The 14,023-nt window shown below is 33.8% G+C and overlaps 3 protein-coding genes across 4 annotated transcripts in view; 1 reads left to right on the top strand and 2 right to left on the bottom strand.

The window, feature by feature from the left end:
• LOC119602245 (LIM/homeobox protein Lhx2) overlaps window positions 1–13,342 on the bottom strand; it is a 90,225-nt gene extending 76,883 nt beyond the window's left edge. Inside the window, exons 1-2 of the mRNA XM_037953658.1 lie at window positions 13,209–13,342; window positions 6,434–6,774 (exon numbers count right to left, since the gene is read on the bottom strand). Coding sequence (XP_037809586.1) covers window positions 6,434–6,727 — 294 coding nt within the window. The 5' untranslated portion in view covers window positions 6,728–6,774; window positions 13,209–13,342. The remainder of the gene's footprint in view (window positions 1–6,433; window positions 6,775–13,208) is intronic.
• Window positions 4,624–6,337, top strand: LOC119602244 (UV excision repair protein RAD23 homolog B-like). The gene has a single exon (XM_037953657.1). The coding sequence runs from the start codon at window positions 4,961–4,963 to the stop codon at window positions 6,107–6,109; it is 1,149 nt and encodes a 382-aa protein (XP_037809585.1). The 5' UTR covers window positions 4,624–4,960; the 3' UTR covers window positions 6,110–6,337.
• Window positions 6,950–13,535, bottom strand: LOC119602243 (histidine--tRNA ligase). Of its 2 annotated transcripts, XM_037953655.1 has the most exons (7): window positions 13,209–13,528; window positions 9,051–9,386; window positions 8,748–8,960; window positions 8,455–8,676; window positions 8,149–8,355; window positions 7,495–8,088; window positions 6,950–7,427 (listed from the first exon to the last, which is right to left on the bottom strand). In XM_037953655.1, exons 2-7 carry the CDS (start codon window positions 9,246–9,248, stop codon window positions 7,224–7,226), a joined length of 1,638 nt encoding a protein of 545 aa, XP_037809583.1. In that variant the 5' UTR covers window positions 9,249–9,386; window positions 13,209–13,528; the 3' UTR covers window positions 6,950–7,223. The 2 variants fall into 2 exon arrangements, with proteins under 2 accessions (XP_037809583.1, XP_037809584.1); XM_037953656.1 differs by lacking the exon at window positions 9,051–9,386 and having other exon boundaries at window positions 13,209–13,535.
• Window positions 13,536–14,023: the final 488 nt, after the last annotated feature.

Genomic DNA, 14,023 nt, shown 5'->3' with positions numbered 1-14,023 from the left:
TAACTAACTTACTAACTAACTAGTTAACTAACTAACTAGTTAACTAAACTAACTAATTGTTATTATCAACTTGCAACTTCCGAAGGACGCTTTACAGCCTATTTCAGCTCAAATTTGCAACACGAAGTACATACACTTCTGCCAGATCCAATTCCATCGAGATCGGAATTCCATCGACTTCATCTCAATGTATATCAGCCAAAATTATTTCATGTAAATTATGCCGAGTAGACTGCTATCTATCCCTTGCCCAAAAATTTTGACAGACTGCCGTGTCATCGATTGTAACAACCGCAAATTTTATATTATTTCTTAAAAAATCTTATTATTTCACATAAATTTTACCAAATTACAATATTTAACCAACAATACGGGACAATTTTTACAATTCCATTATGTTTAAATAAATCAACATTTGTCCTACAAACAAATCCTTTTTTCTTTTAACAAGAAAATACACTTTTAACTAAGATTTATTTCCACACAAAAAAATGTTATTTTTTAACCCATAAATAGACAAGAAAATTATATGATTTTATGTTCTTTTAATTCAAATTCTCTAACAAATAAATGAAGAAATAGCATTCATTAATGGGACTTTGCTATGAATTTCTTTTTTTTTTACTTCAGCTGTTTACAATTTTAACTTATCACTCCTTTGGGAAATTCACAATGAAACCCTTTTACCCAGACTCTGCAATGTTGAAACTCCGAAGAGAAAATCAAAACACATACACTGATTTATTGCAGTTGGTCACTTTCTATAACAATGTAATAAATAGCAGACGTGACTTACGATTTAAGCAAAATGTATTAGAGTTTTTAGTATTTCATACCACATTAAGGACATTGAGAAAACAGGCAACCCTTTCCTGGTGTTTGTTTGGTTTTTGTGATATTAAATGCAATAGTTTTGTTCTTGGGGAATATGGTACTCTTGTATATTAATTACCATATTAGTGAGAGCCTAAACGAAAGCAGGAATGAGTTAGAGTTACAAAAAAGGGACTAATGTTATCAAAACGAGAAAAAATGTATTAAGATAAATGAGTTCATTAAATAAATAAAATTAAGAAAAAGTTTAGTTTTTTTTTTTTTTTTTAAATTATAAAACCCATGTTTAAATTTTAAAATTATACCAACTGTTGAAAGATTTATTTCTTAACCTTTTCCTTTATACAAAAATCTTTAAAAAAATGAAACGGAAATTAGCTGATTTCTTTTAAAATTACTTTTTTAAAAAACTTTAAAACGGAAATCAAAAGCAGTTTATTTAGCACGTGTTTAAGAAAATTCTTCGTCTTACTGAAACGTTTGTTGAAGAGCAAATGTATTTATTTCAAGTGAAATTATTGAATTGAATAAATTTTAATCATGTGAACAAACGTGTGTTAGATTTTTATCTAAAAACACTTTAGGATGAATGCTTCAACACCCATTTTCGATGCTCATAATAAAAAAAAAGTGTGTGGTATTTAATACTATTAATAGTAATGACTTTTTGTTCACATCACATCTAATAACCAATGTTAGTTAGAAAATAGTAGAATAATATTGGAAATATTTGAAACATTGAGAATTTGTGTGAGAATGTGTTAATCAACCCTTATTGTTAAATAGTTACAGTTAGCCAGAAGTTTAAAGGATCATTTTCGAGTTTCTTAGTCAAAACTGTTTTAAAACTAATTTCGGGGGAAATTAGAATTACGAAAGGAGATAACACCCTATCTTTCCGATAGTGAAACTTATGTGCATTATACCGACGATGCAATTTTAGCGGAAACCCACAAAAAATATATAGATTATACGAAATAGTTCGGTAAGTTTATTCGTATTTATGTACCGATTAGAGAAGGAAACTGTGGACGGTTTTGATGTGCAAACAGAGGATTTTCAGTTTAATGTATTTTAAATGCTTTAGATATTAGTTTGGGGATTGTATTCAGGGTAGGGTTCTATAGTTGAAACGAAAAGTCGACTTTTCGACTTTTTGCATTTAGTTAAAAGTCGACTTTTCGACCTTTCGACTTTTTCCATTTTATGAAAAGTCGATTTTTCGACCTTTTTCATTTATTTAAAAGTCGACTTTTAGACTTTTCGACTTTTAGTATTTTATAAATGGTCGACTTTTTCCGACTTTTCGACTTTTTCCGACTTTTTTCGACATTTTTCGACTTTTCGACTTTTTTGATTTTTCACGACTTTTTGACTATTTTCGATTTATTTCGACTTTTTTTCGACTATTTTTTTACTTTTTTCGAGTTTTTCCGACTATTTTAGAGTTTTTGACCTCTTTTCCACTTTTTTTAAATTTTCGACTCTTTTCGACTTTTTCCGACTTTTCGACTTTTCGACTTTTTTCAACTTTTCGACTTTCTTCGACTTTTTTCGACTTATCGACTTTTTTCGACTTTTCAACTTTTTTCGACTTTTCGACTTTTTTCGACTTTTATTTACAAAGTCGACTTTTCGACTTTTTTCATAGACGATAGTCGAGTTATCGACTTTTTTGGAACAAAATAGTCGACTTCGACTTTTCGACTTTTTTCGACAAAAAGTCGATTGTTCGATTATTCGAAAGTCGATTTATAGAACCCTAATTCAGGGATATAAGATGACTTTCAAAAAAGGTTTAGGGACACAATAAAGACCTTGTAGTTGAAGTTGTTGTCCCTATTTTACTAAATCAATTCATTTCTACACAATAAAATTAAATACATAAAAATAAAGAAATCATACAGCTAAGTTACTGCAGTTAAAAGAACCCTTTGTGTAATTTGATCAATTGTAAACATTTTTGATTTTGAAAACAAATTTTAAAGCATTAAATTGTCGCTGACAAAAACAAGACAATAGATTTAGCGTTTTGGAAAAAAGTTAACAAATTAAAAGTGGTGCAGTTTCTTTAAAATATGTATAAAATTGAAAATACTTGCAATCTATATACATAATAAATATGTTTACTTTCATACTATAACTGAAAATGTCACTTCTGACACGTGTCATATTCAATTGGCAAACTTTGGTCAACCAAGATAAGTAAGAAAATTATAGCAGAATCTAGATAATACTTATAACTAATGATTATCGATATTTAGCTTTATATTAACAATAAAATCAAAAATGAAATTATTAGAGAAAAAAACATAAATTATTGGCTAATGTTTTAAGGTTTTTTTTCAAAATCTATTTTAACTTTAACTTATTGTTTGTAAATTTGGTGTTTTTTATACCTTTTTTATTCATACTGCTTGTTTTTTTTATATTCAACTTCTCGTGTGATTTTTTTATATCAACCCCTAATTAGAAAAGGTCGAAATTCATTGGATTTTTTTTTTTTTTTTTTTTTTTTTTTGTGAAAAGGGATCACTTCTTCTTCTTGTGCTTAATGAATGCAGTGGTTTGTCAACGACAAACAAACTGTAAAATAAAATTAATGTCTAAATTGGGATTAAACGCCTGATGACTCTGCAGGACCAGTTTAGGCTATTTATTGCTGGTTATTGTTTTCGTTTTTCGAATTTAACAAATGTATGTATGTATACATTAATATTTATGCAAAAGTAGCAAAATGTTATAAATATGTAGTTGTAATGTTGCAGCAGGGTAACTTTACCGCATTTAAATTTAATCTTTAGAATTTATTTCGAAAATAGATTATAATGACACATTTTGATTTGTGGTCAATTTAAGAGAATTTTGCTTAGGGAACTCATAACAAGTAGGATTAGTTTTTCAAGTTGTTGTTAAATAATATAAAAGACAACAGTTCGCTAGTATCGGTTGTGGCAAGTTAAGTAGGTGGTAATTTCTTATTAACAAAAAACGAAACAAGAGAAATTTAAATAGTTTTTATTGTTAGTTGTAGTATTGTACAGTATTACATCTAGATTGTAGCCGTGAGAAATAGAGTTTAGACACTGATAACTCATGATGTAGTTGCCAATAAATCTGTCCCTGTGGCGGCTAGTTCAGTTCTAGTTCAGTTTTAATTCAGTTCTAGATCAGTTCTAGATCAGTTCTAGTTCAGTTCTAGTTCAGTTCTAGTTCAGTTCTAGTTCAGTTCTAGTTCAGTTCTAGTTCAGTTCTAGTTCAGTTCTAGTTCAGTTCTAGTTCAGTTCTAGTTCAGTTCTAGTTCAGTTCTAGTTCAGTTCTAGTTCAGTTCTAGTTCAGTTCTAGTTCAGTTCTAGTTCAGTTCTAGTTCAGTTCTAGTTCAGTTCTAGTTCAGTTCTAGTTCAGTTCTAGTTCAATTCTAGTTCAGTTTAAGTTCAGTTCTAGTTCAGTTCTAGTTCAGTTCTATTTCAGTTCTATTTCAGTTCTAGTTCAGTTCTAGTTCAGTTCTAGTTCAGTTCTAGTTCAGTTCTAGTTTAGTTCTAGTTCAGTTTTAGTTCAGTTCTAGTTCAGTTCTAGTTTAGTTCAGTTCTATTTTAGTTCGAGTTTTCTTCCTGTGTAAAAACGAACTAAAATAAATTCACCACTATTAATATTCTCACTTGGCAATGCTCTCACACTCATCACTTTTAAAATACAACCCTGTTTGTACTCGGCTACTTTGTTGTTGTCATAAAATGCAAAAAAAAATCGATAACCGCACGGCATAGTGTTGCAAAAAAACATTTGAGTACTCTCTTCTCGCTTGCTTCTGTTTATTTGCAAAAACGAAAAAAAAAAACAGGAAAACCAACAAGAAAACAACAAAATTGTCAAAAACATATGTTTTTCAAACAATTGCTGACACATCGTCCCTATTTTAAGCTGCCGTCATTTTTGTGTGAAAATCATTGGAAAAAATCGTTTATTTGTGCAAAATAACGAAAAATATTTTATGATAGACTAAAAACGAGTGTATTATTGCAGTCGAATTGTGAGTTTTTGTAAAGAAAAAGTGTGCTAACAACGCAATAGAACAAGCATTTGGAAAAAAGAAAAATTTTAAAAGTAGAGAAAAAAAGCAGTAATCATGAAATTGACTATCAAAACACTCGACCAGAAAACATTTTATGTTGAATTCGATGACACCAAAACAGTTTGGGATCTAAAAGCACATTTGCAGAAAATGCCCGAAGTAGGTGTGCAGCCTGAACTACAGCAATTGATTTATGCCGGACGTGTGCTGGACAATGATAATGTCTTGAAAACATATAGTATCGACGAGAGGAAATTCTTAGTTGTAATGGCCAAGAAAATACCAGCAGCCGCTGCCGGTACAACAACACCAGCCGCTGCCACTACTGCTGCAGCTGCAACACAGCCAGCCGCAAAAGCTGCCGAACCAGATGTAGCTAAAACTACAACCGCAAGCTCGAAATCAAGTAAACAGAGTACAGCCTCAGCAACTAGTGCAGCCTCTGCCTCACAACCAAAGACTGAAGAGAAAGCCCCAGAGAAGGAAAAAGAATCAACGGCTGCTACAGCTACTGCTGCCTCCACTGGCACCGCAACCGACAGCAGAGCCCCTCAACCCTCATTAGGAATTGGTAATGTTTTAGATGTATTGGATATTTCACCCACGGCAGCTGCTAACGAAGATATGGTACGGGAAATTATGAGTATGGGTTATCCAGAAACCGAAGTACGTCGAGCTTTAATGGCCAGTTTTAATAATCCAGATCGCGCCATTGAATATCTCATCGAAGGCATACCCGATATACCAGACATGGTAAGTATGCCACAGCCAGCTGCCCAGCCAGCAGCAGCCGTACCAACACCTGGTGCACCTACAGGCGGACCAAATCCCCTTAACTTTTTGCGTGAGGATCCACGTTTTAACCAAATGCGCCGCGTAATTCGCCAACGCCCCGAACTGTTAAGCAGTGTTTTAGCTCGCATTGAAGAAACCAATCCCGCCCTTCTGGCCGTTATACGAGAACATCAAGATGAATTTGTCGCCATGATAAATGAGGAGGCTGGTGTAGAAGCCACCGAAGGAGGTGGCGGCGCTCCCCGAGAAGACGTTGTGGAAATTGTGCTAACCGAAGATGAAAGACAAGCTGTTGATCGCTTAGTGGCCTTAGGTTTTCCCCGTGAGATTGTCTTACAAGCCTATATAGCCTGTGAAAAGAATGAAGAACAGACCGCAGACTTTTTGTGTCGACACATGGAAGATTAGAGCGGTAATCAAGGGGGAGAGAGAGCGAACGAGATAAAAGTTAGAAGTAAAGCAGCAAAGAGTACACAGATTAAAGGAGTCAAAAGGAAGGATTTGTTGGATTTACAAAAAAATATATTCTTACACATGTTGTAAAAATATATAATCTATATGCATATAATATTGAAGATTTAATTTAACAACAGAAATACATGATAAAATTCGTAATAATTCTTGAGATCAAATCGATATTGTCTTTTGGTTTTCTAATTTTATTCCAAAATTTACGCAACGATTGACGAAGCAATAAATTTTTATACTCAATAAATAGAAAATAGTACTTACCTTTGTAATACCTGCTATATCTTCGTAGCCTAAGCTATATTGTTGTGCTATTTGATATGGTATCTGTTGCTGATGATATTCGTTAACATAATCGTTGTAAAGTTGTGGGGGTTGTGTTGCTGGCGGCGGTAATTGTGTTTGTGGATTAAGAGATGTTTGGGGTACAGGATCATACATTACCGATGCTGGAGGTTTTTTAGCTTTAGGTTTTCTGCCCCTAGGTTTACCACGCTTTTTGGGCGGGTTCAAAAGCCTTGAAGCATTTACGAATGTATTTACAAATAAGTCTGGCATTTTTTGTTCTCAATAAATTCTAAATGACGAATGAAATCTACAATAAACTAAAAAAATAAAAGAAATGTTTTTAATTTAGGGAATAGTTTGATTTTTAGAAGATGTTTTAGATACATATTTTATTTTTTTTTTAAATTTTGGAAAAGGACCCAAATAAAAGTTGTTTTAGAAAATGTCTATTTTCAAAAAGTAAAAACTTTATTAAATAAAACTCAGTTTTTCTTTTAATATGATCATGATATGATTATAAATATCATGTTTTTAATTATAAATTTATTTCACATCTTTTTAATAATGATTCTCTGTTTTGGTAAAGTTAATTCTTTAAAAGCCATCACTACTTCAAGGAGCTACAAACTGTTTGCTTCAGCCCGCTGGCCATTTCTTCTCTAAGCGGTGCCACGCAATAAATATGTTAAAAACAAAATAAATAAAAAGAAAACTATATGAATTTGTGAAAGTGTTTTGTCATTAATTTGAAAGCCATTTGCAGTAATTAGTTTCTTAATCTCTTTTTGATTTCATCAGCCAAATCGGCCAATGGAATGTCTTCTTCTTTACGGCTGCCGACTTCACGTAGCTTCACAATACCCTTCGACAACTCTGAATCACCGAATACCACGGCTAGGGGAATCTGTTGCTCCTCGCAGTGCTGGAGTTGGGCCAATAGTTTGGGATTCAATTTGTAGGAATGTTCAGCCTAGAGAGAAATATGTTAAGAGTCAGTATATATATTTGTTAATAAATAAATAGAAATAGTAACTAACCTTTACACCTTGATTCCACAGATCATTTAAAATGCTTAAACGTTTTTCGTGCAAACCCTTGTGAGCCGAGGCTACATAAACCTCGATGTCATTGGTGCGTGGCTTAACACCAGATGCGGCAGCTTTGGCTTCTAACACAGAAAATATACGTTCCACACCTATGGAAACACCCACACAGGGAACTTGTCTTCCCTTGGGATCAAACATACCAACCAAGTTATCATAACGACCACCACCAGCTACAGAACCTACGGTGCCCTGTTCTTCGGAAGCACCATTGGCTAAAATTTTGGGCTCAGCCTTAAGTACACATTCATAAATAACACCCGTATAGTAGTCCAAACCACGGGCCAAACTTAAATCAAAACAAATTTTATCCGCAAGACCCATAGCATTACAGTACTTAAGTAAAAGTTGCATGCCTTCCAAACCCTTAACGGCAGCACTGACAGCTTTCAATTTGGGATCAGCCAAAAGTTTTTCAACCAAATCGCTACCACCACTCAGCTGGACATATTCACCTATTTGATCGGCAGACGAAGCATCTAAACCTTTTTCATCGATCATTTCACGGCGCACCTCAGACCAGGGAGACTAAAAGTGTAATTTTATTTAAATCGATTGTTTTAAGAAGTATATTTTCAACACAATTACTTTATCCAATTTATCTACGGCCGAACAAATTGAACGGAATTTATCAGCTGGTACACCGCAGGCTTCAAACATACCATCCAATAATTGTCGATGATTTAGCTTGATAACATAATCGCCAATATCTAAAACATCCAAGATTTCAGAGACAATTTTGACACATTCAGCATCGGGTAACATGGGATCATAAGAGCCGGCAATATCAAAATCCTGAAAAAGTAAAGAGAAAATAGTTTTTAATCTGATCTCAAAGAATGTTAGTTTCTTAGAAACTAACATTCAGTAAATAAAAATTTATTTAATACTTACACATTGATAAAACTCCCTATAACGACCACGAGTCATGGCAGGATTATCTCGGCGATAAACCTTGGCAATGTGGTAACGTTTAATGCTGGATATTTTATTCATGGCTAAATATCTGGCCAAAGGAACAGTCAGATCATAACGAAGCGAAAGTATTTCACCACCTTGATCTTTGAGATCATAAATCAACTTGGAATCCTCACCATATTTGCCAGTTAAAACTTCCTAAACAATAGAAACAAAACAAAACATATTAAAATATATATTCCATGGTCTTTTATTAACCCCCTTATTACCTTCAATTCGAATACTGGTGTATCAATAGCTTCACCACCATGTTTCTTAAATACCGTTGTTATCTTGTCCAAAACATTTTGACGCAACATCATTTGTTGAGGACCATAATCACGTGTACCCTTGGGTGTTTTCAAAGTAAACTTTTGATTTTGTTGAGGTTCATCACCCAATTTGGCCTTAAGAGCCAGCAAACGTGCCACTTCTTCATCGATCTAAAAGAAAATTCAAGAAAATTTTATATTTTATTATAAAAACTCTTCTTTCTTTAGAAAATTGTTAATAAAAATTAATTTAATGCTAACCTTGTCCAATTCCAGTTGCCGATGTTTTATGGTACCACTAACACCATTATTACCAACTCCATCATCAGTATCATTATTATTATTATTTTTAAGAGATTTCAAATCGACTTTGGAGCTTAATGTACGAGAATTTAATTGTATTTGTAAAAAATTAATTTTATTTAAACGCGTCGTTGTTTGTACAAATGAACGTAACATTTTTGTAATTCTTTTTTTATAAAATTTAATTTGTTGGTAATTTATATTTTATTTTAGAATATTTAATACTTTTATAGTTATTTTCTTTTGTTTTATTTAGTTTGTGGTAATTTTTTGTTTGTTTTTGTGGCTTTAGACCTAAACGACAACAACAATAATGAAACTGAATTAGAAGTGGCTTTGAACATTGTTTTTTGGGAGGATATTTAGTTTATTCTTTTTTTTTTGTATATTAGTTCAAATGTTAAATGTTTTCTTTTATTATTTTTTGATTTATAATTTATGAGCACAACACTATTGACAAATGCACAAAAAGTTTTTAACAAAAATGAAAGAATGCAAATGCTGCGTACTTTTTTACATAAAAAAATGCATATTGGTGAAATTTATTAGTAAGTGATAAATGTTTTTTGTTAGTTTTATAAAGATTAAGAACATATTTAAAAGCTTAAGCATAAAAAGTAGTATTTACAAAAAATTTTTTATTTAAGTGTTAACTATAGAAACTGTGTGATTTGTAAAACAACATATCTTGGTAGTGCTTTAACCTGGAGAAGAAAAATACATCATCAGTTCTCTTTTATGTCCCAAAATATCAACTAAACTCTTGATTGAGTTACGATTTAATCCCGTTTTTAGCTACATTTTTTAATGTCTTGCAGTCCCATCAACCAGGTTCCTCCGAAAGGTTAGTTGATATTGAATTAGTCTGCCAGTCCGAGGATCAAGTGTTCGTTCCCACCAGAGACTCTGATACAGGGCTCAATTGTAGCCTAGGTGTATTTCTTCTGATAGGATCTAATCCTTTCAAACTGACATCGAGCAACGACGAGGAGAGCGATAGGAGCGCGAGGAGCGAGCGAGCGAGAGAGCGAGCGAGCGAAGCCGAGCGAGCGAGCGAGCGAGCGAGCGAGCGGGCGAGCGAGCGAGCGAGCGAGCGAGCGGAGCGAGCGAGCGAGTCGAGCGAGCGAGCGAGCGAGCGAGCGAGCGAGCGAGCGAGCGAGCGAGCGAGCGAGGAGCGAGCGAGCGAGCGAGCGTAGCGAGCTGAGCTAGGAGCGAGCGAGGAGCGAGCGAGCGAGCGAGCGAGCGAGCCGAGCGAGCGAGCGAGCGAGCAGCTAGCGAGCGAGAGCGAGCGAGCGCGAGCTAGCGAGCGAGCAGCGAGCGAGCGAGCGAGCGAGCGAGCGAGCGAGCGAGCGAGCGAGCGAGCGAGCGAGCGAGCGGAGCGAGCGAGCGAGCGAGCGAGCGAGAGAGAGAGCGAGCGAGCTAGAGAGCGAGAGAGCGAGCGAGCGAGCGAGAGAAGCGAGAGAGCGAGCGAGCGAGAGAGCGAGAGAGCGAGCGAGCGAGCGAGCGAGCGAGGAGCGAGCGAGCGAGCGAGCGAGCGAGCGAGCGAGCGAGCGAGCGACCGAGCGACCGAGGCGAGCGCGAGCGAGCGAGCGAGCGAGCGAGCGAGCGAGCGAGCGAGCGAGCGAGCGAGAGAGCGCTAGCGAGCGAGCGAGCGAGCGAGCGAGCGAGCGAGCGAGCGAGCGAGCAGCGAGCGAGAATCGATCTAGCTATCGAGCAGCTATCTATCTATCGATCTATCGATCTATCTATCTATCTACGATCTATCTAGCTATCTATCACTAAACATATTCTCTATTTTGTCTAAAATTTAAGAATTAAACCTAGTTTTTTTATATCGCTCAATCTAATGATCAAATTCGTACAAATAACAAATTCTTATACTAACATATGTAGGGCATGTTGGTGTGAATTTTCGCTTCTTCAACAAAAAAATAAAGTCAAGGCCATCATAGCGAGGAGCAGCGAGGCTAGCGAGAGAGCGAGCGAGCTAGCGAGCGAGCGACGTAGCGACCGATCGACGAGCGAGCGAGCGAGCGAGCTTAGCGAGCTAGCGAGTAATCTTATATATTATCTATCTATCTATATATCTATCTATCTATCTATCTATCTATCTATATCTATCTATATAATCTATTATCTATCTATTACTATATATCTATCTATCTATCTATCTATCTATCTATCTATATATCTATCTATCTATCTATCTATCTATCTATTCTATCTATCTATCTATCTATCTATCTATCTATCTATCAACTAACCTTATTCTCTATTTGTCTAAAATTTAAGAATTAAACCCTAGTTTTGTTTATATCGCTCAATCTAATGATCAAATTTCGTACAAAATAACAAATTCTTATACTAACATATATGTATGCATGTTTGTTTAATTTTCGCTTTCCTAACAAAAACAAAAAGTCAAGGCCATCATATACAAATCAGACCGCTTAGTGATAATAGCCAACAAAACCGCCATGTGCGTAAACATAAACAACAACAAACAAGAGGCCCTCATAAATGCAGTATGTTCGTTTATTTGTTTTTATTATAACGTTGTTGTTTTAATCACAAAACAGGTAAATTGCATAGAGTAGAGGCACAACAGCTGATTGTTGTAATAATCTACTAAACTAACGGTACCTATACAGCGATAATAATTTTAACCTTGCTAAAGCCGAACGTTGAACTTTAAGATGCTTTATTAAAAAAAAACTTTATTTTTTTTGGAACTGGTTGCGTTTTTAATTAAATTTATGCTGATTTCTTCATCTTACTATATTCAAAAATATAAATTTCTTATAACTCGGCTTTACGAAGGTTAATTGTGAATACATATTGTAAAGTTTTAAAATTGAGATAAATAACAAAATGTTAAGGTTTTCAAAACAGGTTTTTGCAATTCTCCTATTTTTAAGCAACTTAAATAAAGGAATGAAATGAGTAAGCTTTTGAAACTAGACCAAATAGTATTTAATTTTTAAATAATTTCAAACAAAATGTGAAAGTTAACAAATATACTTAAAGCAATATAGGTATTTATGTGTTGCTTTATGTAGGTATCTGCATTAAATTTGACTGACTCAAGATAACAACAAAGTAGACATGAAATGTTTAAAAGAAATACATAGTACCTACATAGGTATAACACAAACAAAAAACTAATGAGCTGGTTTAATTAAAATAATGAGGATAGGTAATAAGAAAATGAAAATTTAATATGGAATTAGGTGTGTCTCGTATTTAGTAAAGATGTTAAATGTTACGATAATGAAATTATTTTTGCTTTACTTCCAAAATTGTATATAGATTATGGGTTATCCTTTAAAACCTTTAAGAAGTAATTTCAACATCAAAATCATTGCAAATCTAAGATCTTCATCTAGCAGAAACTTTATTCAAGAGCTACCAAATTACCTTTACTGCGGAAGTGAACTTCTGGAGGTTTATTATGCAACTTCATAAGAATGGAAACATTAGTGAGAGCCCTCTCAGACTCACAACACAAAAATTAATCACCGCCATAACGGAATTGGGTTTTGTTTGATACTTCATAACAAAGTGATGAAAACAAAACTTTATAAAGACTATTATGTTAAGCAGGGCCAACAGTAACTCCTAATTACCCTGATACGAAGCTCCAGTCTTTCCTGGGTTGCTTTACATTTAGTATTATTGTACTTAATAGTGTTATTTATGTTTATCTACATAGGTATGTGGCAATATTTTTGTTTATCCTAATCTTTATACAGGATATTTGTTGTGATTAGATGCGACGAATGATGAAATCGTTTTACGATGTTGCAATTTTTTTTATCCTAAACTTTATGATACACACATTTTTCACAATAAATCAACACACAACTGCACATATAAATCAAATTTTATATGAATGTTGTTGGTCGGGCGCAATAGGTGAAAGGGTTAGTATTGTAGTACTACATAATGAAATTCCTTACCCCACCATCTTATTAATACTTTCACTGACACACACACAGACCCACACCAAACGCAATAATTACATACATACAAAAATACTTTGCAGAATTTCAAGTCTGGACATGCATATTGTTTTACTTGCTTTTAAATAATTAATCTTATTGTCTAAGGACTAACCTTTTCTTTGGGTTCCTTGGCCGCTTTTAGTTTTCGTACCAAATCACCTTGTATTTTAATTTCTTCCAAAATTTGTTCACGCGTTTCACTCATTCCTAATAAAACAATTCGTAGCTGACACAAGACAAAACTTTATTTTGTTTTTATTATATAGAAATATTTTTTAAGCTTTTTATTTGTTTTAACAAATTTTTGTATTTAAATATCAATTATTTATGGTTTTTATTTAGAAATTATAATTGTTTTCAAGTTAATTTCAATTTTTTGCCAAAAACCACACAGAAAAACTTCACACGCGGCGGACTCGATAAAAAATTGTCTAAAAAAAGTGACAAGGCGAATTCAGATAAGGTGGTGTTATTCAATCAGCTGATTATATTTTTTCTTCACTTGACTGGTACGCACTGATGTCAGAGTTTGTTATTGTTTACATTTTTATATTTAAAAATTTCCGTTAAAGCAGAGAAAAACTTCGTTAGTATTTTGAATGAATTATGTAAAAAATACCAAGCATTTTGTAAACAAATATTTTTCTTATATAAATAATGAATAATTGGTAAGCATGTACAAACTTAATATAACAATAATATTTTTTCTATTAAATCTCAAGAAATTAAATAATATTGTTTTATATTTTATATTTACACTTTGTAGTTAACGCGATTAACCAAAAAAATCTGTGATATTTATCCGACCGGCGGCAGCTGTCTTCTACGTTATGGTAAAATTTTCAGGTCTAAAAAAAATGTAATAAATTTCATATTTGTATTTACACTGTGTATATAATCCCTATAAGAACAGTGACAGTCATTTGA

Source organism: Lucilia sericata, unplaced genomic scaffold (genome assembly GCF_015586225.1).
Source record: "Lucilia sericata isolate MDLA Ls3-8-SP2 unplaced genomic scaffold, ASM1558622v1 Contig000216F_arrow, whole genome shotgun sequence".
Lineage (NCBI taxonomy): Eukaryota > Metazoa > Arthropoda > Insecta > Diptera > Calliphoridae > Lucilia > Lucilia sericata.
The sequence above is the reverse complement of the archived record's forward strand: the minus strand, read 5'-3'. Positions and strand labels throughout refer to the sequence as shown.